The following is a 24,277-nucleotide window of genomic DNA, read 5'->3' as shown; positions in this document are numbered from 1 at the left end:
TCGCGTGACCCGTCACATGACTATGACGTCAGCGCAGGTCCTTCAGTCCGCCGCGATCTGCCGGCATGGGAGGACGAGCGCAGCGGGGGCCGTCAGAAGGTAAATATAACATTTATTTTTAATTTTATTCTTTTTTTCACAGATTCTATGGTACCCGGGTCCGGAGGAGAGTCTCCTCTCCTCCACACCCGGGTACCATCCGCACATTGGAACACATGGAATACGCATGTACAGATTCATTGATGCGGAATCCAAGCGTTCCAACGCAAGTCAATGGCGGCAAAAACGCAGCGCTTCCACAAAATAATTGGTAGTGCTGCGTTTTTTTCCGCAATGATAATCCGCAGCGGAAATTTCCGCAGCATGTGCACAGCACATGTGGATTATCATTGGGGAACGTGGCAGGCCTTCTACCATGCGTTTTTTAAGTGTTTCTGCAGCGCTATTGCCGCTGCGGAAACGCTTAAAAAACGCATCGTGGGCTCACAGCCTTAATGATAAATAGAAGCTTCTTTCTAATTACCTCCCTCTGCTTCTTTTCATCATAAAAATACATTGGGCTATTTTGAATAGTAGTGGACAACCCTTCTAACTACATAAGAAATGTTGGACTTTTACATCTGAAGTTAGATTTTCTGCACTGTCTTCTTGTAGAAGCTTCAGAAAGCTTCTTTATTCCATTTGCTGATTTTGTCATCCTGTGTAACGATTGTGATATAAACCACCAATTGAGCACTAGACGGCATTCACTATGATCACATATTGAACTGCATACACTATATACGCTATCACTGCAGAATAATGGCTGCATTACTAACCAATCATATTTTACTATTGCGCCTTTAAAATGTTACAGGTATGACATTGAAAAGATCATGTACTACAGTCCACCACTGACGATAATATTTACCCCAGTCATCATATCCATGTGTGAGCTCATGCCCGATGATGGTGCCAATGCCGCCATAGTTCAAAGATCTGTAGATATATTAACATGTTATATGCTGCAGAGACTAGTGCCACTAACAGAAACATTCCTCCAAAACAATAGATACCTACAAATGTCAATATCTCGATTTGTTCAGGAAAGTCTAATTTTTTATGATGGCCATACAGTTCATAAAGGGGTCGATACATGAAAGTTCTTGTGCCAGTTTCATGATGTGAAACACTTTGAAAAGTAACAAAATGATTTGACTTTTGGAGTCCTGACTAGTTCTTTAGTGTCCTGGCTGGACGTGAAATTGGAAGACGGCTCTAGCGCTGAAAGGCGCGTAGGGGACGCTGACATCACTCTCTATGCTCTAGTAACTACTATATACTGCACATTGTTGGATTATGTTTTTATGATTTTCTGTACCTTATTGGGAGACTACTTGCCATATATTATCCTATGCTACTTAGCCATTATGCATATTTATATACAGAAATCATGGACACACTTCCTGTTTACATTGTTATCTCTGCTGATAGTTGATGCCAACCACTGGCTGACTGATTATGTGATTTTTTTATTATTTCTAATAAAATGTGATAGTATTAATCCATATCCTTTTGTGGTTGTCCACACCTCTTTCTCTTATGTGATTAGTGGAATTGGTAATGCCCAGCCGTCTATTTCATGACTAGATATGGCGCACCTTTCGACAGAAATGTTGCTCCGGTCCCTAACTGGAGTCAGATTTCTGGCAACGGATATGCCACTTGTAAGATGCACATGATTCCTTAAGTGGCGTGGCCTCTTAAAGAATCACACTCCTCTTACTTCATGACGCCATTCAATAGGGCTGCGTGCCCACTATGCGTTTTTCAAGCGTTTTTGCAGCGGAATTTCCGCAGCGAAAATGCTTAAAAAACGCTTGGTAATATGTGCCCCATGGTCCCCAATGATAGTCCGCATGTGCTGTGCACATGCTGCGAAAATTTCCGCTGCGGATTATCATTGCGGAAAAATCCGCAGCATGTCCATTAATTTTGCGGACACGCAGCGTAATCGCCACCATTGACTTGCATTGGACCTCGTGGACCTCACTGCATCTGCACAAGCGGATATCACACGGTTTAATGTGCGGATGGTACCCGGGTCTGGAGAAGAAGAGACTCTCATCCAGACCTGGGTACCATAGAAACTGTAAAAAAAAGAATTTAAAATAAAAAATAAAGATTATACTTACCTTCCGATGTCCTCCCGGTGTTTTATCCCCTCCGTCTGGTCTGCTGCATGGGTCTCGGGGTTGTGAAGGACCTGCCATGACGTCATTGAGTCATGTGACCTGTCACATGACTCAATGACGTCACCGCAGGTCCTTCATACCACTGCGAGCCGCCCAAAACACCGGACGCAGCGGAGAAAACACCGGGAGGCCATCGGAAGATGAGTATAATCTTTTTTTTTTATTTTTACTATTCTTATTCTTTTTTTTTAACTAACTTGGTCACACTACTATAAATCCATGCCGGTTGCATGGATTTATATAGTGTGACCAAGTTGTCAAGCACTTTTCCAAGTGATGCTAAAATCGCTTGGAAAGCGCTTGATAACCCGCATGCAGAAATGCATGCAAAAACGCTTGACAAACGCTTCTACCTGGCGGGAAAAACATATGTAAAAACCGCATGCGTTTTTCTTGCCAGGGAGAAGCGGAAAAAATATGCAGCATTTCTGCATCGTGGGCACATAGCCTAAGACTGGCATGTACAATGCCTGTCCTAATGACTAGGGGCCCCAGTTTTAATTCTTGAGTCTCTCTGTTAACATGTGTCCCACTTGTGGATATTATTTCAGTGGAGCTGGAGGAGATTCACATTTGTCTGACAGCTCTTGTGCTATTAAAAATTGAACACAAACAATTGGAGCAAAAAATTATCCTATAGTGCTAGCCATAGACATGTTGATTGTGATTAATGATCTGTAAAATTTGCCAACTGTTAATGATTTTCCTTATGTGTATGGTTTTATAAATGATCATTTCCATTGATTGAGACAGTAAAGGTCCATGATTAAAAAGTTTCCTTTTTAATCTTTACACCTATGGCGACTTTAAGAATATTATTTCCTTCAGAGGCAGTCACTAGTTTTTAACAGATAACATCTGCGTGACAGTGTGGCAAATCTGGGATGTTCATGGGTGGAGCCAATTTTTTGGCACGAACAAGCCGGAACCCATGAACACGAACCCGAATTTGAAATGCCGAACAAATTCGCTCAACACTAGTCTTGATAAAGAAACCTCACTGTTAGTACTATCATTTGTCATATGGAGAAAAAGTTTCTGAAAAATAACAAGCAATGTAAGGAAGGGTCCTTGTGGGGGCTGTTTCTGAGAGCACAACAGAAATATACTAAACATTCATTTGATTTCTCTAAAACTTACTGGGGAAAATCTGGATCATAGAGCGTAGGTTGCAGAATACCCGCAGGAAATACTGTGGATGATAAAGGTGCCATAACATAATCTTTAAGGTTGTTAAAATAATTGAACATATACAGGTACATACACACACAGACAGATACACATGTTATACAATACTTTACATATTTGTGTGGAAATTCCATTAAAAAAGCAGCAGATGAGGCTCCTTAGTACTCACCCATTTGGTTCTTGTTTGGAAGATAGTAGGCATTAAGGGCTTGTGGAGGGAGCAACCACCTGTTAGGAAAAGTAGGGTTAAATAAATACATCTTGTTCAAGAAAAGTTGCTAAAATTAGAGAATAGGTATATATATACACTAACAAGAAATTTTACTTCTCAGTCATCATGTTGTGAAGAATATTATAAGTCATTTTTGTTCATTTACTTATAATTGTACAGGATTCAGGATCCACAGGTTACGTAATAAATGCATGGTCCCTGGGGGACCGACAGCTGAAACCCCCACTGATTCTAGGTGATCCCAAAATGTGTGACTAATACAGTAATGCCTATGCTCAGCCATCACTTTATTCACTTCTTCATTGTTAATAATTAAAACACAATTTTTGCAAATTTTAGCAAAATTCAGTCTGTACAATAATGGCTGTGTTTACTACTTGTTTAAACGGATTGTCTAACCTTCTTTCTTCAGGAGCACAATACTCCCCAGCCTCCCTGCTTCCTGCCTGTCTGTGGTTGGTGCACTCCTGTAGATTGACAGTGCAGACCAGCATCATGGTCGCGCTGCTGGTCAAAACTTTGCGCTCTCCCATGCTGCAAGCAGAGGAAGCTTTGTCTTTGCAGCATTGTGGGAGCACAGGGGGATCTGTCCTGCGCTTGCAAGCTGTAGTGGACACTCCTGATAGACTACAAAGGTGGCTGGGAACCTAAACAACAAGCTGCAAACTATACGTTTAAAATCCCTCCATTCTTGAGAGGACTTTTAATTAGCTAAGTTGAAAAATAGTTTTTACAAGCACTTTGCAATTTTGCCCATTTGATAAGTTGAGACAACCCCTTTAAATCTGTCTTGCTATTTTAGAAACCTTTTTGCAAATTACAGTTTGGTTGTGCTTTTTTAATGAATGTGTCCATTGCTTGGCTTGTATTAGATCTCTAAAGAATGAACATTAACATAGTTAGCTGTTCATTTTAGCATAAAGTTGGGTAAAACAGAGAACGTGTACAGGGAAAGATAACAATAATACAATGAATAACATTGTTCTCCCATTCAAATGCTTCAACTAAAACCATGCTAAACTGGGCGATGCTTTAACAAATCCTGTACTGTTCTAATAAGATAAGATAATCTTTATTCATTTGATATTAAAACGTTTTGCCTGCTCAGACTCCTAGATTTTGCTAAGCCACAAAACGGGTCTCATTCGGACGTCCGTAAAGCTCAGTCCAAGCACGGACCGCAAACCATGCACTGGCCGCGGGTCCGCTGACCTGAACTTAGCAGCCTCTTATGTTTAGATTTGGCTTCTGAATTCGGGTCAAGATACTTGTAACCAGTCCGTGGATTGCGGCCAGTGCTCGGACCGAGTTTCACGGACGTCTCAATGAGCCCTTAAATGTTTGGCTATATACAGTGGGTGCGGAAAGTATTCAGACCCATTTACATTTTTCACTCTTTGTTTCATTACAGCCATTTGGTAAATTCTAAAAAGTTCATTTTTTTTCTCATTAAAGTACACTCTGCACCCCATCTTGACTGAAAAAAAACAGAAATGTAGAAATTTTTGCAAATTTTTTAAAAAAGAAAAACTGAAATATCACATGGTCATAAGTATTCAGAACCTTTGCTCAGACACTCATATTTAAGTCACATGCTGTCCAGTCACTGAAGTCCAGCTGTGATTAATTAAACTGATAGGACTTGATTTGGAAAGGCACACACCTGTCTATATAAGACCTCACAGCGCATGTCAGACCAAATGAGAATCATGAGCTCAAAGGAACTGTCCAAGGAGCTCAGAGACAGAATTGTGGCAAAGCACAGATCTGGCCAAGGTTACAAAAGAATTTCTGCATTACTCAAGGTTCCTAAGAGCACAGTGGCCTCCATAATCCTTAAATGGAAGAAGTTTGGGACCACCAGAAGTCTTCCTAGACCTGGCCATCAGACCAAACTGAGCAATCGTGGGAGAAGAGCCTCGGTAGGTAGATGGAGGAAAGTTCCACAAAGTCAACTATCACTGCAGCCCTCCACCAGTCGGGCCTTTATGGCAGAGTGGCCCGACGGAAGCCTCTCCTCTGTGCAAGACATATGAAAGCCCGGATAGAGTTTACTTGAGAACACATGAAGGACTCCCAGACTATGAGCAATAAGATTCTCTGGTCTGATGAGACGAAGATAGAACTTTTTGGTGATAATTTTAAGCTGTATGTGTGGAGAAAACCAGGCACTGCTCATCACTTGCCCAATACAATCCCAATAGTGAAACATGGTGGTGGCATCATCACGATATGGGGGTGTTTTTCCGCTGCAGGGACAGGACGACTGGTTGCAATTGAAGGAAACATGAATGCGGCCAAGTACAGAGATATCCTGGATGAAAACCTCTTCCAGAGTGCTCTGGACCTCAGACTTGGCCGAAGGTTCACCTTCCAACAAGACAATGACCCTAAGCACACAGCTAAAATAACAAAGGAGTGTCTTAAGAACAACTCTGTGACCATTCTTGACTAGCTCAGCCAGAGCCCTGACCTAAACCCAATTGAGCATCTCTGGAGAGAACTGAAAATGGCTGTCCTCCAACTCTCACCATCCAACCTGACGGAACTGGAGAGGATCTGCAAGGAAGAATGGCACAGGATCCCCAAATCCAGGTGTGAAAAACTTGTTGCATCATTCCCAAGAAGACTCATAGCTGTACTAGCTCAAAAGGGTGCTTCTACTGAATACTGAGTAAAGGGTGTAAATACTTATCACGATGTGATATTTCAGTTTTTCTTTTTTAATAAATTTGCAAAAATTTTTACGTTTCTGTTTTTTTTCAGTCAAGATGAGGTGCAGAGTGTACTTTAACGAGAAAAAATATGATTTTTTTAGAATTTACCAAATGGCTGCATTGAAATAAAGAGTGAAAAATGTAAAGGGGTCTGAATACTTTCTGTGCCCACTATATTAGAATAGTCGGCCTGTGATCAAACATTTACTCAGTGTGGCCACAGCACAGAAAATGTTCGGCCAGTCACAACTTTACTGGACAATTTAGAAGCTGAACTTGACAACTACATTGTAAAAAAAAAATAATCAACATCCTTTTTTGGGGAAAGTTTTATTAGAAGTGGATTAGATATGTGATAATTTACCAACTTCCCCGCCATCAGTCTAATCAAGTGCTGTAATCGACGAGTCTAATATACAGAATGTGCCTTCATCGATACGTTTTTATTGTATGAAGCCATTATTTTTGACATTCTCACAAGTTTATGTGCAGAATATTTTTTGTATCCGTGATGTAGCATTTGCACAAAAATACATTTCTAGATTAGTGGGGTTTAGTAAACTCTTGAGAGCAAACAGATATATTATGTTGGTTTTCCTTCAATTTATTTCTACATGTCTTGAAATTAGAGCGGGTTTTGTGTTTATTTTTTTAAAAATGGATTTAAAATGGCAAAGTGACTATTCTATAATATAACGACGGGTATACATACGCGGACTTATCCACTTCCTGACGGATCTTCTTTACTGACTGTTTGATACTAAATCTAATACTGCTCAGAATGTTCTTGAAATATGTCTTCTCATGAACCTCAAACTAATGGGTTGAAAGAAAACAGAAAATAGAGAATCAGTCTCCAGGAAATAAAGATGATAACATAACTGACCATAAAACTTAAGGAATGATACAGTGTACTGAGCTGATCAAAGCAGACAATAATGAGTAGAATAAAAATACAGAAAATATTAGCATCATTAAAGTATTACACATTCTGCAGGAGACATGAAAGATATGAGACGCTTGTCTGTAGGTGTGATATAAATTACATTTCCTTGGTGGCATTTACCTGTTTTTACTTTGAGAGAACGCACATCATAGATTTAATGTAACTTATTAACAAATCCCTGGCTGAATTACTCACTAGTCTTGTACTTAGTGAGTCATTAGGTCATTTATATATTCTATTAATCAAACATTTGGTGTTCATGGTAAACAGAAATCTCATTAACTCATGTTGATGACCAATATATATGTGTTTGTTCACTTACTATTAGAAGGCAATCTGAAAAAAATCTTAGAATTTTCCAGCTTTTATGCTTTCTTTTTTATTTTTACCTTGTAAAAATGCCATACCATAAACAAAAGGCACAAGAACACTGCATTGTTTCTAGTTTTCATCTATCAGCTATTTCATCTTTAACTTTATGCTAACACCTGGTGGCAAAAAATGCTGCAAAAAACACCAGGAAAAATGCTGCAAAAATCATGTCATTTTTTTTTAATCCCTTCACGACATATAACGTATGTTCACGTCATATGTTGTGTCTGATGACTCAGCTGTCATGTGCCTTTAACAGCCGCGGGAGGATCAGAGCTCTACCTGTGGCCATTAACCAGTCAAATTTAACACGCGCCAGCCAGAAGCACGACATTAATCCCGCCCATCAGTGCCCCAGTCACATGATCGGGGGCGCCAATAGGTTATCATGACAGCTGGAGGTCTGCTGAAGACCTCCGTGCCTGTCATTATGATACACCTGCGAATGCCGACTCATGGACAGCGTTCATAGGAAATTGCGATTTCTGCTATACATCGCAGTGCTTCAAATCTCCTATGGGGACTATTGAAGACAGTAAAAAGTAAAGCCCCATTCAAAATAAAACTGTTTTAAAAAATACACATATTTGGTATCGCTGCATTCAGAAATGTCCGATCTATCAAAATATAATTAAATTAATCAGATCAGTAAATGGCGTAATGAGAAAAAAAAATCAAAACGCCAGAATTATGTTTTTTACCGCTGCAACATTGCAATAAAATGCAATAAGAGGCAATCAAAACATCTTATGTAACATAAAATGGTATAAATAAAAACGTTAGCTTGGCGTGCAAAAAATAAGCCCTCACCCAGCCCCAGGTCCCAAAAAATAAAAAAGGCTATGTTTTTTGGAAAATGGCGACAAAAACATTTTTTTAGATAAATTTCTGAATTTTTTTCACTACTTTACTAAAATTAAACTACATTTGTTTGGTATCTGCGTACTCATACTGACCTGGAGAATCATAATGTCAGGTAAGTTTTACCATATAGTGAACATGGTAAATTAAAAGCACAAAAAATAATTGTGGAATTGCACTTTTTTTTGCAATTTCTCTGCATTTGGATTTTTTTCCCATATTCCAGTACATTATATGGTAAAATCAATGGTGCCATTCAAAAGTACAACTCGTCCCACAAAACACAAGCCCTGATACGACCAACGAAATATAAAAAAAGTTATGGCTCTGGGAAGAAGGGGAGGAAAAATTGAAAAAAAAAGGAAAATGGCCATGGCGTGAAGGACTTAAATTCTACAAGTGAAACCTCCCTTACCAGGTTAAATAACTAGTGTGATCATACTTCCTACTATCTGCAAATACTACAGTGGCATGTAAAAGTTTGTTATTGTGAACAGTTAAGCAAGTTGAAGATGAAATGATCTAAAAGGCCTAAAGTTAAAAATGACACATTTCCTTTGTATTTTAGGCAAAACACACATATATATATACATATATAAATATATCTACTATATAATTGTCTTATCCCGTCTGTCTGTCTGTCTGCCTATCTGTCTGTCTTTCTGTCTGTCTGTCCTGGAAATCCCGCGTATCTCATTGGTCCGGCAGCGGCCAATCAGCGCTGTGGGATTTCTGAAAAAAGATGGCGGCCGTTAGCGGCTCATCTGGCGGACGGAGGTCAGCGGCGATGCAGCGGGGAGATGAGCGGGGCTAGCAGCACAACTACCCCGACCGGCGCCGCTGATCTCCATGTGGCTAACGTCGGAAGATCAGCGGCTTGGCCCGCTGATCTCCCGACAGCAAGTGTGAACGGAGGACCGGGGAGCGGCGCCGCCAGTCGGGATGCTTCTGCTGCGAGCAGCCGCTCATCTCCCGGCTTCTCGCAGCAGAAGGAGCCGCACAGGCAGCGCCGCTCCCCGGTCCTCGCTAATACGGAGCCACACAAGCAGCGCCGCTCCCGGGCACACACTAATACGACGCTGATTGGTCGCGGTGGCCGGCCGCGACCAATCAGCGAGATGGGCGGCAAATTTAAACGCCGCTCTGCTGATTGGTAGCGGCCGGCCACCGCGACCAATCAGCGAGATGGGCGGCAAATTTAAACGCCGCTCTGCTGATTGGTCGTGGTGACCGGCCGACCGCGACCAATTAGCGAGATGGGCGGCAAATTTAAACGCCGCTCTGCTGATTGGTCGCGGTGGCCGGCCGCGACCAATCAGCGAGATGGCCTGCAAATTTAAACGCCGCTCTGCTGAATAATCGCGGCCGGCCACCGCGACCAATGAGCGAGATGGGCGGCAAATTTAAACGCCGCTGTGCTGATTGGTCGCGGTGGCCGACCGCGACCAATCAGCGAGATGGGCGGCAAATTTAAACGCCGCTCTGCTGATTGGTCGCGGTGGCCGGCCGCGACCAATCAGTGAGATGAGCGGCAAATTTAAACGCCGCTGTGCTGATTGGTCGTGGAGGCCGGCCGTGACCAATCAGCGAGATGGGCGGCAAATTTAAACGCCGCTGTGCTGATTGGTCACGGTGGCCAGCCGCGACCAATGATCGAGATGGGCGGCAAATTTAAACGCCGCTCTGCTGATTGGTCGCGGTGGCCAACCGCGACCAATCAGCGAGATGGGCGGCAAAAACAAGATTGCCGCCAAATTTAAACAACGCTCTGCTGATTGGTCGATTTTATCGCCAAATTTAAACAAGCTCTCCGGTCCTCACTAACATAGTTCGCTGATTGGTCGCGGCCGCCACCCGTGACCAATCACCGATATTGCCGCCAAATTTAAACACCGTTTTGCTGATTAGTCGCGGTTGCCGGCCGCGACCAATCAGTGATTTTGGCGCCAAATTTAAACGTTCTGCTGATTGCGCCCGGTCGGCCGCATACATATTCTAGAATACCTGATGCTTTAGAATCGGGCCACCATCTAGTATATATAAATATATATATATATATATATATATATATATATATATATATATATATATATATATATATATATATATATATATATGTATATATATGCAGTACAGACCAAAAGTTTGGACACACCTTTTCATTTAAAGATTTTTCTGTGTTTTCATGACTATGAAAATTGTACATTCACACTGAAGGCATCAAAACTATGAATTAACACATGTGGAATTATATACTTAACAAAAAAGTGTGAAACAACTGAAAATATGTCTTATATTCTAGGTTCTTCAAAGTAGCCACCTTTTGCTTTGATGACTGCTTTGCACACTCTTGGCATTCTCTTGAATTTTCAGTTGTTTCACACTTTTTTGTTAAGTATATAATTCCACATGTGTTAATTCATAGTTTTGATGCCTTCAGTGTGAATGTGCAATTTTCAAAGTCATGAAAATACAGAAAAATCTTTAAATGAGAAGGTGTGTCCAAACTTTTGATCTGTACTGTATATACAGTTATATGAAAAAGTTTGGGCACCCCTATTAATCTTAAGCTTAATGTTTTATAATAATTGGTGTTTTTGCAACAGCTATTTCAGTTTGATATATGTAATAATTGTTGGACACAGTAATGTTTCTGCCTTGAAATGAGATTTATTGTACTAACAGAAAATGTGCAATCTGCATTCAAACAAAATTTGACAGGTGCGTAAGTATGGGCACCTCACCAGAAAAGTGACATTAATATTTAGTAGATCCTCCTTTTGCAAAACGAACAGCCTCTAGTCGCTTCCTGTAGCTTTGAATGATTTCCTGGATCCTGGATGAAGGTATTTTTGACCATTCCTCTTTACAAAACAATTCCAGTTCAGTTAAGTTTGATGGTCGCCGAGCATGGACAGCCCTCTTCAAATGATCCCACAGATGTTCAATGATATTCAGGTCTGGGGACTGGGATGGCCATTCCAGAACATTGTAATTGTTCCTCTGCATGAATGCCTGAGTAGATTTGGAGCGGTGTTTTGGATCATTGTCTTGCTGAAAGATCCATCCCCTGCGTAACTTCAACTTTGTCACTGATTCTTGAACATTATTGTCAAGAATCTGCTGATACTGAGTGGAATCCATGCGTCCCTTAACTTTAACAAGATTCCCGGTTCCGCCATTGGCCACACAGCCCCAAAGTATGATGGAACCTCCACCAAATTTTACTGTGGGTAGCAAGTGTTTTTCTTGGAATGCTGTGTTTTTTTGCCGCCATGCATAACGCCTTTTTGTATGACCAAACAACTCAATCTTGGTTTCATCAGTCCACAGGACCTTCTTCCAAAAAGAAATTGGCTTCTCCAAATGTGCTTTTGCATACCTCAGCCGATTCTGTTTGTGGCGTGCTTGCAGAAACGGCTTCTTTCGCATCACTCTCCCATACAGCTTCTCCTTGTGCAAAGTGCGTTGTATAGTTGACCGATGCACAGTGACACCATCTGCAGCAAGTTGATGCTGCAGCTCTCTGGAGGTGGTCTGAGGATTGTCCTTGACTGATCTCACCATTCTTCTTCTCTGCCTTTCAGATGTTTTTCTTGGCCTTCCACTTCTGGCCTTAACAAGAACTGTCCCTGTGTTCTTCCATTTCCTTACTATGTTCCTCACAGTGGAAACTGACAGGTTAAATCTCTGAGACAGCTTTTTGTATCCTTCGCCTGAACAACTATGTTGAATAATCTTTGTTTTCAGATCATTTGACAGTTGTTTTGAGGAGCCCATGATGCCACTCTTCAGAGGAGATTCAAACAGGAGAACAACTTGCAAGTGGCCACTTTAAGTAGCTTTTCTCATGATTGCATACACCTGGCTATGAAGTTCAAAGCTCAATGAGGTTACAAAACCAAAAAAAGTGCTTTAGTAAGTCAGTAAAAAGTAGGTAGGAGTATTTAAAACAAGAAAATGATAAGGTTGCCCATACTTATGCATCGGTCAAATTTTGTTTGAATGCAGATTGCACATTTTCTGTTAGTACAATAAACCTCATTTCAAGGCAGAAACATTACTGTGTCCAACAGTTATTACATATATCAAACTGAAATAGCTGTTGCAAAAACACAAATTTTTATAAAACATTAAGCTTAAGATTCATAGGGGTGCCCAAACTTTTTCATATAACTGTATACGGTATATTTTCACCTTTTACATTTTAAAAATTACAAAAAGGAAAATGGGCCAATGCAAAAGTTTGGGCACCCTGTATGGTTAGTACCTAGTAGCACCCCCTTTTGAAAGTATCACAGATTGTAAACACTTTTTGTAGCCAGACAAGAGTCTTTCAATTCTCGCTTGAAGGATTTTCATCCATTCTTACTTGGAAAATTCTTCCAGTTCTGTGAGATTTCTGGGTCGTCTTGCATGCACTGCTATTCTGAGGTCTAACCACAGATTTTCAATGATGTTCAGATCAGTGGACTGTGAGGGCCATTGTAAAACCTTCAGCTTGCGCCTTTTGAGGTAGTCTACTGTGGATTTTGATGTGTCTTTAAGATCATTATCCATTTGTAGAAGCCATCCTCTTTTCAACTTCAGCTTTTTTACAGATGGTGTTATGTTTGCATCAAAAATTTGTTGAAATTTCATTGAATCCATTCTTCCCTCTACCCGTGAAATGTTTCCCATGCTTAACAGTAATTTTGACCAGGGGTGTCCAAACTTTTATATGCCACTGTAGCTATCTATTTATCCACTATCTCTCTATCTGTCTGTCTATCTATCTGTCTATCTATTCTATTCTAACAGTTCTGGCTGTGAATTTACTGTACTATGGTCAGTGCGCCATGCGATTTTTTTTCTCTCACACCCATTGACTTGCATTGGAGAGTGCGATCCAATTCTCGTAGACAATCGCAACATGCTGCGTTTTTTTCCTCAGTCTGATTCGAGCTGAGAAAAAACTTGCAGATGAGCACTGGGTCATTTTCTAACGTTGGTCAGAGTGCACTGCGATGTTTTCTCGCATTGCTCTCCTCCGTATTATACGCCAGTGCGAGTGATCCGTTAGACAAACTGTGTCTCTATATTCTGATATACTGCACCATCAAAATCTTTACAAACAATTCAGTGCATTGAAATGGATATTTGGCTTGTGACAATCTGTAAGTTTCTAAGAAACCACACAAAGCAGGAAAGGACCAAATCGCCGTCCAAGAATTAGAATGTAATCAGAAAGCTCTGTTCTTTGTAGGCTATAACTAGTTAGAAAACTAAAAGCACAGCTCCTCTGGTGTCCTCACTCACCACTTGCTATTGTCATAAAGGTAATCACAATGTAAAATCCTCGCTTTATCATTAAGTAAAAAAGAAAAAAAAACATAATCGGTCTTTTTACTAGAACTATATGACAACAATGTTATTGACAGCCAATTATGTTCTTAATGACCAGGCCAATTTTTACAATTCTGACCACTGTCTCTTTATGAGGTAATTACTCTGGAACACTTCAACGGATCCCATTGATTCTGAGACTGTTTTTTCGTGACATATTGTACTTCATGATAGTGGTAAAATTTCTTCAACATGACTTGTGTTTATTTTTGAAAAAAAAACGGAAATTTGGCAAAAATTTTGAAACTTTTGCAATTTTCAAACTTTGAATTCTTATGCCCTTAAATCAGAGAGATATGTCACACAAACAATTTTTTTTATTAGGAAGTTATAAAGGTTAAAAGTTGCCCAGCAATTTTTCATTTTTCCAACAAAATTTACAAAACCATATTTTTACGGACCACATAACATTTAAAGTGACTTTGAGGGGTCTATATGACAGAAAATACCCAAAAGTGACACCATTCTAAAAACTGCAACCCTCAAAGTGGTCAAAACCACATTCAAGAAGTTTATTAACCCTTCAGTTGCTTCACAGGAACTGAAGCAAAGTGGAAGGAAAAAATGAACATTTTTTTCACAAAATGTTTACTTCAGACTCAATTTTTTTATTATCACAAGGGTAACGAGAGAAAATGGATCATGAAATTTGTTGTGCAATTTATCCTGAGCATGCCGATACCTCATAGGTATGTTTGGGTGCATGGCAGCTCTCGGAAGGGAAGGAGCACAGTTTGACTTTTTGAAGGCAGACTTTGATGGAATGGTCTGCAGATCTCATGTCACATTTGGAGAGCCCCTGATGTGCCTAAACAGTGGAAAACTCCGACAAGTTACCCCATTTTGGAAACTACACCCCTCAAGGATTTTATCCAGGGTATAGTGAGCATTTTGAACCCACAGGTACTGCACAGAATTTGATAACATTAGGTTGTCCTATTGAAAATTTTCATTTTTTTCACGAAAATGTCGTTTTAGTCCCAAATATGTAATTTTTACAATGGATAATAAGAGAAAACAGACCACATAATTTGTTATGCTATTTCTCCCGAATGCGATAATGCCCCATATGTCATCAAAAATTACTGTTAGGCCACGTGTCAGTATTGAGAAGGATGGAACACTATTTGGCTTTTGGCGCATAGATCTGATAGAATATTTTGTAAGTAGGCAAAAGGCGGTATTCCAGAAAGCAATTTCAAATGAAGAACCTTTAGTCCTTATTCACACATTAAAACCTGGAGCTGGGGAAGCGGGAATCCTTAATGGACGACCGCCGTTTCGCACCTAGCTGGTGCTTCAACGGGTCCAAATTTTATGGGGCACATAGTGATTTTTGATCGCTTTTTATTCAGATTTTTCAGACACAGAATGAACAAAAACCAGCAATTCAGTAATTGTTTTTATTTTTTGCGCCGTTCACTGTGCGGTAAAAGTGATGAGACTGATTTGTTCGTTGGATCAGCACGATTACCGCGATACCAGATTTATATATTTTTTTTATGCTTTGCTATTTTTACACACTAAAAACAGTATTTTACAAAAAAGAATTTGATTTTGCATTGTCATATTCTGAGAGCTGTAAATTTTTTATTTTTTTTGCCGTGTGAGCCATATTATGGCTTGTTTTTTTCGGGATGGTTTGGAGTTTTTATTCATATAATATTTTTTACGTACGACTTGTGAATCAGTATGATGAAAAAATGTCATTTTTGGTGTGTTCGCCAAAAGGAATAAATAATGTGACAGTTTTATAGAACCAGTCGTTCCGGATGCGGTGATACTAATTATGTGTACGTTTTTTCATTTATTTTTGTTTTATCACAAACGCTGCATTTTGAACAGCGAAATGGATTTTAGTGATTTGTGTGCACTTTTTGTTAGTTTTTTTTTACTTTTTTACATAGTTTATTGTCCTTTTTTTACTTTACATATTTTATGGCACTTCTTTTTACTTTACCAAGTCTCACTGTGGGACATGTGTAATTTTCACTTTGATCGTTGGTCTCATATACAGTACTCATGTATTGCAGTGCATGAGATCTGTCAGGGAGTCACCGACTCAGCCTGACTGTGCCTGTGAGACCCAGTTTATTGCTGGATCTCACAGGCCACCGTACCCTGGGATCATCACATGATCTCAGGGTACCATGGTAATCATTGAGACCAGAGATTCTCATTGAGGGGATCCGATGGTTACTAAGGGGGTCTTGCAACCCCCTTGTAACTACTTAAATAGCGCTTTCACGATTGAAAGTGGTATTTAAGGGGTTAATCAGCCCCGATCGGCATCGATACCCGGAAGGCTGGCACCCGCGGGAACCGCCTCCGCCGGGCGGCGCTATTCACTTATTCCTCATGGCTGTGAAAGAGCGTTGTTGAGCCATAAGTACCCTTAACTGCCGCCGTAAAAATGCGTTACGGTGGTCGTTAAGGCGTTAACCCATAAGATGATCACCACAAATTAAACAAACAAGGACATAAGTAAATTAACAAATTTGAAAAAAAAAATCTACCAATAAAAAGAACAATGCATCCCACAAAAAAGAATCCTTCATACAGCCTTGAATGGAAAAATCAAAAAGTTATGACTAAAGTAATAAAACAATAAAAAAATAACATTTCTAGATAATTTCAGTACAGCCAGAAGCACAGTAACCAACAGAATAAAGGTAATATGTCATTTATACCACATGGTGAATGCCTTAAAACCAACATACAAAAAATAATTGAACAACATTGTGCACTGCACTGCGCATACGTTAGTTTCCCTTGTCATCTGCTGCAGGGGTGTACACAGAAATCGTTGTGACCCATAGCAAAAGTCATAATTATTCCCTCCTCTACCCATCCAAAAAATATTTGGAGGAGTAAGCACAGTCACAGAAGAGCATACCTTCAAAATTTTAAAGGCAGGGTGAGGGACATGTGTTGCGGCACCTACATAGGAAAGAATGTGATAGCCACAAAAATGTCCCCACACACACAATATTATACCCCTACAGTGATCTCCCATAGTTACACTCACACGCAAGGTATGATGATCCCACAGTGCTCCCAGAAAAGTCTGATGACCCCACAGGCCACAGCCACTCTCAGAGTACGATGCCCCCATAACTCCCCCCTACTCAATGCAAAGCCCTCATAGGAACCCACATAGTATGATGTTACTCCTGACCACCGTACAATATGATGCCCCAAAGCCCCCCACACACTATGATGGCCACCACACTCAGCATGATGGTGCCCACACAGTATGATGCCGCCACAGATCCTCATTCAGTATGACTGACCACCAAACAGTATGATGCCCCCAAAGCCCCCACACTGTATCATGCTCCCACAGCCCCCCACTCAGTATGATGGCCCCCCACAGTTTGATGACCCCAGATATTATGGTGGCCCCCTAACAGTAAGATACATACACAACCCACCACACACAGTAGGATGGCCCCACACCAACGCACATGCAGTATGATGGCTCCTAAACAATATAATCTCTCAACTGAGTATGATGCCCCCACAGCCCTCCACACAGTATGAAGAAACCGACTGCAGAAGAGGTAGAGCGGAGATACACAATGCCCTCTCGACCTCCGCTGCAGTGACTGCAAAGTAGCTGAAAATGTCAATTGGCATTGCAGCGTCCAGACAGAAGAGACACGGCACTCCTACACTCCACAATAGAGCTGTAGAAAGCACTGTGCAGTGGAATGGCCGGGCAGGAGGAGTGCAGGAAGATAAGCAAAGATGCATGCATCTCTGCCTCTTTTCCTGACTTATCTCTGTGCTGCTCAGTATTATTTACAGCTCCATCACGGTGGAAGATGTCAGGAGTTCACTATGTACCTCTGCCGTTCCTTTTCTTCAGTCTGGGCACCAGCCATGCTAAAAGTGCAGGATACACTGTTCTGTGGGGATCACTGAGTCTGCAGACTTAAAGGGGTATTCCTATCTCCAAGATGATATCCCAATATGTAGTAGGTGTAATAATAATAAAATGATCAAATACCTTCAGTTAGAAATATAGTATAGTTCTTCTGATTCGCTATGTTGCTTACCCCATGTGCAGGGCATTGCAGTAGCTTAGGTATCCATGGTTACAACCACTAGCAACTATCTAACTAACTAACTGTCACTATATCAGAGGTCGTAACCATGGATACCTAAGCTACTGCAATGCCCCGCACATGAGGTAAGCGATATAGCGAATCAGAAGAACTATACTACATTTCTAATTGGAGTTATTTGCTAATAGTATTATTACAGCTACTACATTTTGGGATTGACCGCCTTCTGCCTATGCCAATCAGTGGTGTGCGCGGGGTTATACAGAGCTCAGCATTCAGAGAACTGCAGCAGATAAAACAGTGATTTTATCAAAACTGTAGCAAGTAGCCAAGTAAATGACACATCGCTGGAATCAGGGTCTCAGCTCCTACATTATGCTGCTCTCATATGAGGTAGCAATATCCTGGTGACAGATACCCTTTAAGTGTTTTTACTATAGAGGTACAGTTATATGAAAAAGTTTGGGCACCCCTATTAATCTTAAGCTTAATGTTTTCTTAAAATTGGTGTTTTTGCAACAGCTATTTCAGTTTGATATATGTAATAACTGTTGGACACAGTAATGTTTCTGCCTTGAAATGAGGTTTATTGTACTAACAGAAAATGTGCAATCTGCATTCAAACAAAATTTGCATAAGTATGGGCACCCTTATCATTTTCTTGTTTTAAATACTCCTACCTACTTTTTACTGACTTACTAAAGCACTTTTTTTGGTTTTGTAACCTCATTGAGCTTTGAACTTCACAGCCAGGTGTATGCAATCATGAGAAAAGCTACTTAAAGTGGCCACTTGCAAGTTGTTCTCCTGTTTGAATCTCCTCTGAAGAGTGGCATCATGGGCTCCTCAAAACAACTGTCAAATGATCTGAAAACAAAGATTATTCAACATAGTTGTTCAGGGGAAGGATACAAAAAGCTGTCTCAGAGATTTAACCTGTCAGTTTCCACTGTGAGGAACATAGTAAGGAAATGGAAGAACACAGGGACAGTTCTTGTTAAGGCCAGAAGTGTCAGGCCAAGAAAAACATCAGAAAGGCAGAGAAGAAGAATGGTGAGATCAGTCAAGGACAATCCTCAGACCACCTCCAGAGAGCTGCAGCATCAACTTGCTGCAGATGGTGTCACTGTGCATCGGTCAACTATACAACGCACTTTGCACAAGGAGAAGCTGTATGGGAGAGTGATGCGAAAGAAGCCGTTTCTGCAAGCACGCCACAAACAGAGTCGGCTGAGGTATGCAAAAGCACATTTGGAGAAGCCAATTTATTTTTGGAAGAAGGTCCTGTGGACTGATGAAACCAAGATTGAGTTGTTTGGTCATATAAAAAGGCGCTATGCATGGCGTCAAAAAAACACAGCATTCCAAGAAAAACACTTGCTACCCACAGTAAAATTTGGTGGAGGTTCCATCATGCTTTGGGGCTGTGTGACCAATGCCGGCAACCGGAATCTTGTTAAAGTTGAGGGACGCATGGATTCCACTCAGTATCAGCAGATTCTTGACAATAATGTTCAAGAATCAGTGATAAAGTTGAAGTTATGCAGGGGATGGATCTTTCAGCAAGACAATGATCCAAAACACCGCTCCAAATCAACTCAGGCATTCATGCAGAGGAACAATTACAATGTTCTGGAATGGCCATCCCAGTCCCCAGACCAGAGTATCATTGAACATCTGTGGGATCATTTGAAGAGGGCTGTCCATGCTCGGCGACCATCAAACTTAACTGAACTGGAATTGTTTTGTAAAGAGGAATGGTCAAAAATACCTTCATCCAGGATCCAGGAACTCATTAAAAGCTACAGGAAGCGACTAGAGGCTGTTATTTTTGCAAAAGGAGGATCTACTAAATATTAATGTCACTTTTCTGGTGAGGTGCCCATACTTATGCACCTGTCAAATTTTATTTGAATGCAGATTGCACATTTTCTGTTAGTACAATAAACCTCATTTCAAGGCAGAAACATTACTGTGTCCAACAGTTATTACATATATCAAACTGAAATAGCTGTTGCAAAAACACCAATTTTAAGAAAACATTAAGCTTAAGATTAATAGGGGTGCCCAAACTTTTTCATATAACTGTATATACATATGGCATATACTGTAATGTAAGCATTATATGCCAAAACTTACTAATTATTGTGTCCGGACCACTGGGACCCACAGTAAAATTAAGGGGCTACAATGCTGGTGAAGAATAGGAGCCCTTTAGATTTTGTTATGTATATATTGCCACTCCCGACCTACTTATGTGGTTCACTCGACTTTGGCAGCTTCTGGTCAGGAGCTGGACTGTGTAAAGATGATGGTGAAGCCTATATTGTGGGAAACCCTGTGTCTCATGAGGCATAACATCTAGGGCCTCGGCGCACACATCGCTGGATGGCATTGGCACCGGAGGTGAGTTTAGGCTATTTTTATTTTACACAGGAGAATATAGTAATTGAAAAGGGATTGTCTGAGCAGTGGACGACCCCTTTAACCTCCTAAGAACCAGGCTTAATTTTGCTTCAATGTACACACATTTTTTTCATTTTTCAATTGTCCTGTTGAAGGAGTTTGAAGGAGCCATAACCTTGTTAGTTTTTGTACATGTAGCTATATTATGGCTTGTTTTTTGCAGGATGTGTTGTATTTGCCAGTGGCATGACTTAGGGGTTCATACAATCTAATACCTAACGTTTACTAACTCTTCATGGAAAGAAATAGAAGAAGAAACACAATTTTTTTTTTTTTTACATTTTAAATTTAAATGCCTTTTCTACCCCAAATTGATGTAGTTTAATTTATGTGTTATTATTACTTTTATTCAAAAATAGGATTTTGAAAAAGAAAAAACATTTTTTGTCGCCATATTCTGAATATAAGTTTAATACTTTTCCAGCACTGGAGCTTTCTGAGGGCTTATTTTTTTTGCATTAGAAAATGTAGAGTTTCAATGGTATATATGATTTATTGATCACTTTTTATTATACTTTTCGGGAAGTGCAATTAACAAAAAAACAGCAATTCTAGATTTTTTGTTTTATTTTTAAACACTGTTCACCATTTAGTAATTAAAGAAGCTCTCCCGATAAACTTTTTATTGCCAAAACCTGTGTAAATGTACTGTATATGTAATGCAGTGTGGGTGCAGTAACATACTAACTGATGATCGTCTTGTAAGTCTATGGACCTCGTTCTCAAGCTCCATACACACTTGTACTGTAAAAGCGACTTCCGGCTCACATATAGAGCCATGTGTGATCGGGTGAGTCGGAATAACTGTCACGGGACTCAGAAGAGGTCCTGAGGGGGCGCTGGAAACCAAGTAAGACGGATGTCAGTGAGTATTACTGCAACTACACTATAAGAACATTTACACAGGTTTAAGCAATAAAAAGTTTGGAGTGATTCTTTAATATGTCACTTTTTTTCTGCAGGGCAATACAATAATGAAAATACCCCATTGATTTAGTTTTTTAATCTTTTACTTCTTTTGCTCCCCCCTCAAAAAAAATAATTTGTTTTGGTCACCATCTTCTTAGGCTCATAACGTTTATATTTTTCATGTACAGGCTTTTGGGGGGTTTATTTTTTTGCAGGACAAAGTGTTTATTTCACTGTTACCCATTTTTGGGTACATATGACTTTTTATTACATTTTTTTGTAAGCAAGATGAACAAAAAACTACAATAGTATTTTTTGTACTTTTTTACTGAGTTTCCTGTTTGGGATAAATAATACAATATAGTTTTACAGTACTGGTCAATACAATTACAGTGATACCCAATTTATAACACTTTTTATGTTTAACTACTTTTGCATAAAAAAAATATCACTTTTTGAATAATTATTTGTTTGCATCACATTCTGAGAGCTTTAACATTTTCATTTTCTGAGTACAGGGCTTAATGTGGGCTTTATTTTTACATACAAGGTTTAGTTTTGATTGGTACCATATTGGGATACATTTAACTTTTTGATATTTGTTTTAATTAATGACAATTCTATCATCATTTTTTTTTTTACTTTTTTTCACCAAGTGGGATAAATAATGATGTATTTTTATTGTACTGGTCATTATGGATTTGGTCATACCAGATGTGTATTTTTGTCATTTGTCTTTAATTTGATAAAACTTTTTATTCTGAAAAATTGAATTACTTTAAAACACTTAAAAACATTTTTTTCTTTTATTATTTTTACAATATTTATTAGTCACATAAGGGAACTTGAACATGCGATCCTTTGATCACATTGATAACACCCTGTACTACTCATGTAGTGCAGAGCATGATCAAGCCTGTCAGTGTTAGACCTCGTTCAGACATTCATTTTTCCACATAATGTACACTGCTCAAAAAAAATAAAGGGAACACTTAAACAACAGAATATAACTCCAAGTAAATCAAACTTCTGTGAAATCAAACTGTCCACTTAGGAAGCAACACTGATTGACAATCAATTTCACATGCTGTTGTGCAAATGGAACAGACAATAGATGGAAATTATAGGCAATTATCAAGACACCCTCAATAAGGGAGTGGTTCTGCAGGTGGGGACCACAGACTACATCTCAGTACCAATGCTTTCTGACTGATGTTTTGGTCACTTTTGAATGTTGGTTGTGCTTTCACACTCGTGGTAGCATGAGACGGACTCTACAACCCACAGAAGTTGCTCAGGTAGTGCAGCTCATCCAGGATGGCACATCAATGCGAGCTGTGGCAAGCAGGTTTGCTGTGTCTGTCAGCGTAGTGTCCAGAGGCTGGAGGAGCTACCAGGAGACAGGCCAGTGCACCAGGAGACGTGAAGGGGGCCGTAGGAGGGGAACAACCCAGCAGCAGGACTGCTACCTCCGCCTTTGTGCAAGGAGGACCAGGAGCAGCACTGCCAGAGCCATGCAAAATGACCTCCAGCAGGCCACAAATGTGCATGTGTCTGCACAAACGGTTAGAAACTGACTCCATGAGGGTGGTATGAGGGCCTGACGTCCACAGATGGGGGTTGTGCTCACAGCCCAACACCGTGCAAGACGCTTTGCATTTGCCACAGAACACCAGGATTGGCAAAGTCTCCACTGGCGCCCTGTGCTCTTCACAGATGAAAGCAGGTTCACACTGAGCACATGTGACAGACGTGACAGAGTCTGGAGACGCCGTGGAGAGCGATCTGCTGCCTGCAACATCCTTCAGCATGACCGGTTTGGCAGTGGGTCAGTAATGGTGTGGGGTGGCATTTCTTTGGAGGGCCGCACAGCCCTCCATGTGCTCGTCAGAGGTAGCCTGACTGCCATTAGGTACCGAGATGAGATCCTCAGACCCCTTGTGAGACCATATGCTGGTGCGGTTGGCCCTGGGTTCCTCCTAATGCAGGACAATGCCAGACCTCATGTTGCTGCAGTGTGTCAGCAGTTCCTGCAAGATGAAGGCATTGAAGCTATGGACTGGCCCGCCCGTTCCCCAGACCTGAATCCGATTGAGCACATCTGGGACATCATGTCTCGCTCCATCCACCAACGTCACGTTGCACCACAGGAATCCAGAAGTCGGCGGATGCTTTAGTCCAGGTCTGGGAGGAGATCCCACAGGAGACCATCCGCAACCTCATCAGGGGCATGCCCAGGCGTTGTAGGGAGGTCATACAGGCACGTGCAGGCCACACACAATACTGAGCCTCATTTTGACTTGTTTTAAGGACATTACATCAAAGTTGGATCAGCCTGTAGTGTGTTTTTCCACTTTAATTTTGGGGGTGACTGCAAATCCAGGCTTCCATTGGTTAATAAATTTTATTTTCATTGATGATTTTTGTGAGATTTTGTTGTCAGCACATTCAACTTTGTACAGAACAAAGTATTCAATGAGAATATTTCATTCATTCAGATCTAGGATGTGTTATTTGAGTGTTCCCTTTATTTTTTTGAACAGTGTATTATATCATGATTTTCATGGATAGAATATGTACCCATTATAGCCTAAGGGGCTGCTCACAGGTCCCTGTTTTTTTTGTGGACTGTAAAAATCATATATCTGTTTTCTACTGGCATCATGGATGAAAAGTCCCAATACAAGTCAATGAGTCTGTGAAAATCACGGACAGCTCACGGATGGCATCAGTGTACAATCAGTGTGCTGTCCGTAACATTGCAAAGGATAGGAAAAGCTTTGTCATTTATTTATTTATCCAAATGTGAAAATCTTTGATGAAGCACTGATGACACACAAATACTAATCCAATCCTAATTGTAAAAACTGACACACTGACCAAACACTGATGAAAAT

General features: G+C 40.4%; 1 protein-coding gene across 1 annotated transcript in view; it reads right to left on the bottom strand.

The window, feature by feature from the left end:
* The window catches only part of ECEL1 (endothelin converting enzyme like 1), a 119,923-nt gene that overhangs the window by 18,633 nt on the left and 77,013 nt on the right, over positions 1-24,277 (bottom strand). The window contains exons 10-13 of the mRNA XM_073675251.1: positions 7,084-7,187; positions 3,592-3,650; positions 3,375-3,426; positions 911-978 (exon numbers count right to left, since the gene is read on the bottom strand). Of these exons, the coding sequence (XP_073531352.1) occupies positions 911-978; positions 3,375-3,426; positions 3,592-3,650; positions 7,084-7,187 (283 nt within the window). The remainder of the gene's footprint in view (positions 1-910; positions 979-3,374; positions 3,427-3,591; positions 3,651-7,083; positions 7,188-24,277) is intronic.

Source organism: Phyllobates terribilis, unplaced genomic scaffold (genome assembly GCF_046119375.1).
Source record: "Phyllobates terribilis strain yellow unplaced genomic scaffold, ASM4611937v1 Scaffold_3__8_contigs__length_932513732, whole genome shotgun sequence".
In the NCBI taxonomy this organism is placed as follows: Eukaryota; Metazoa; Chordata; class Amphibia; order Anura; family Dendrobatidae; genus Phyllobates; species Phyllobates terribilis.
Note: the sequence above shows the minus strand (reverse complement) of the source record. Positions and strands in the feature narration are given on the sequence as shown.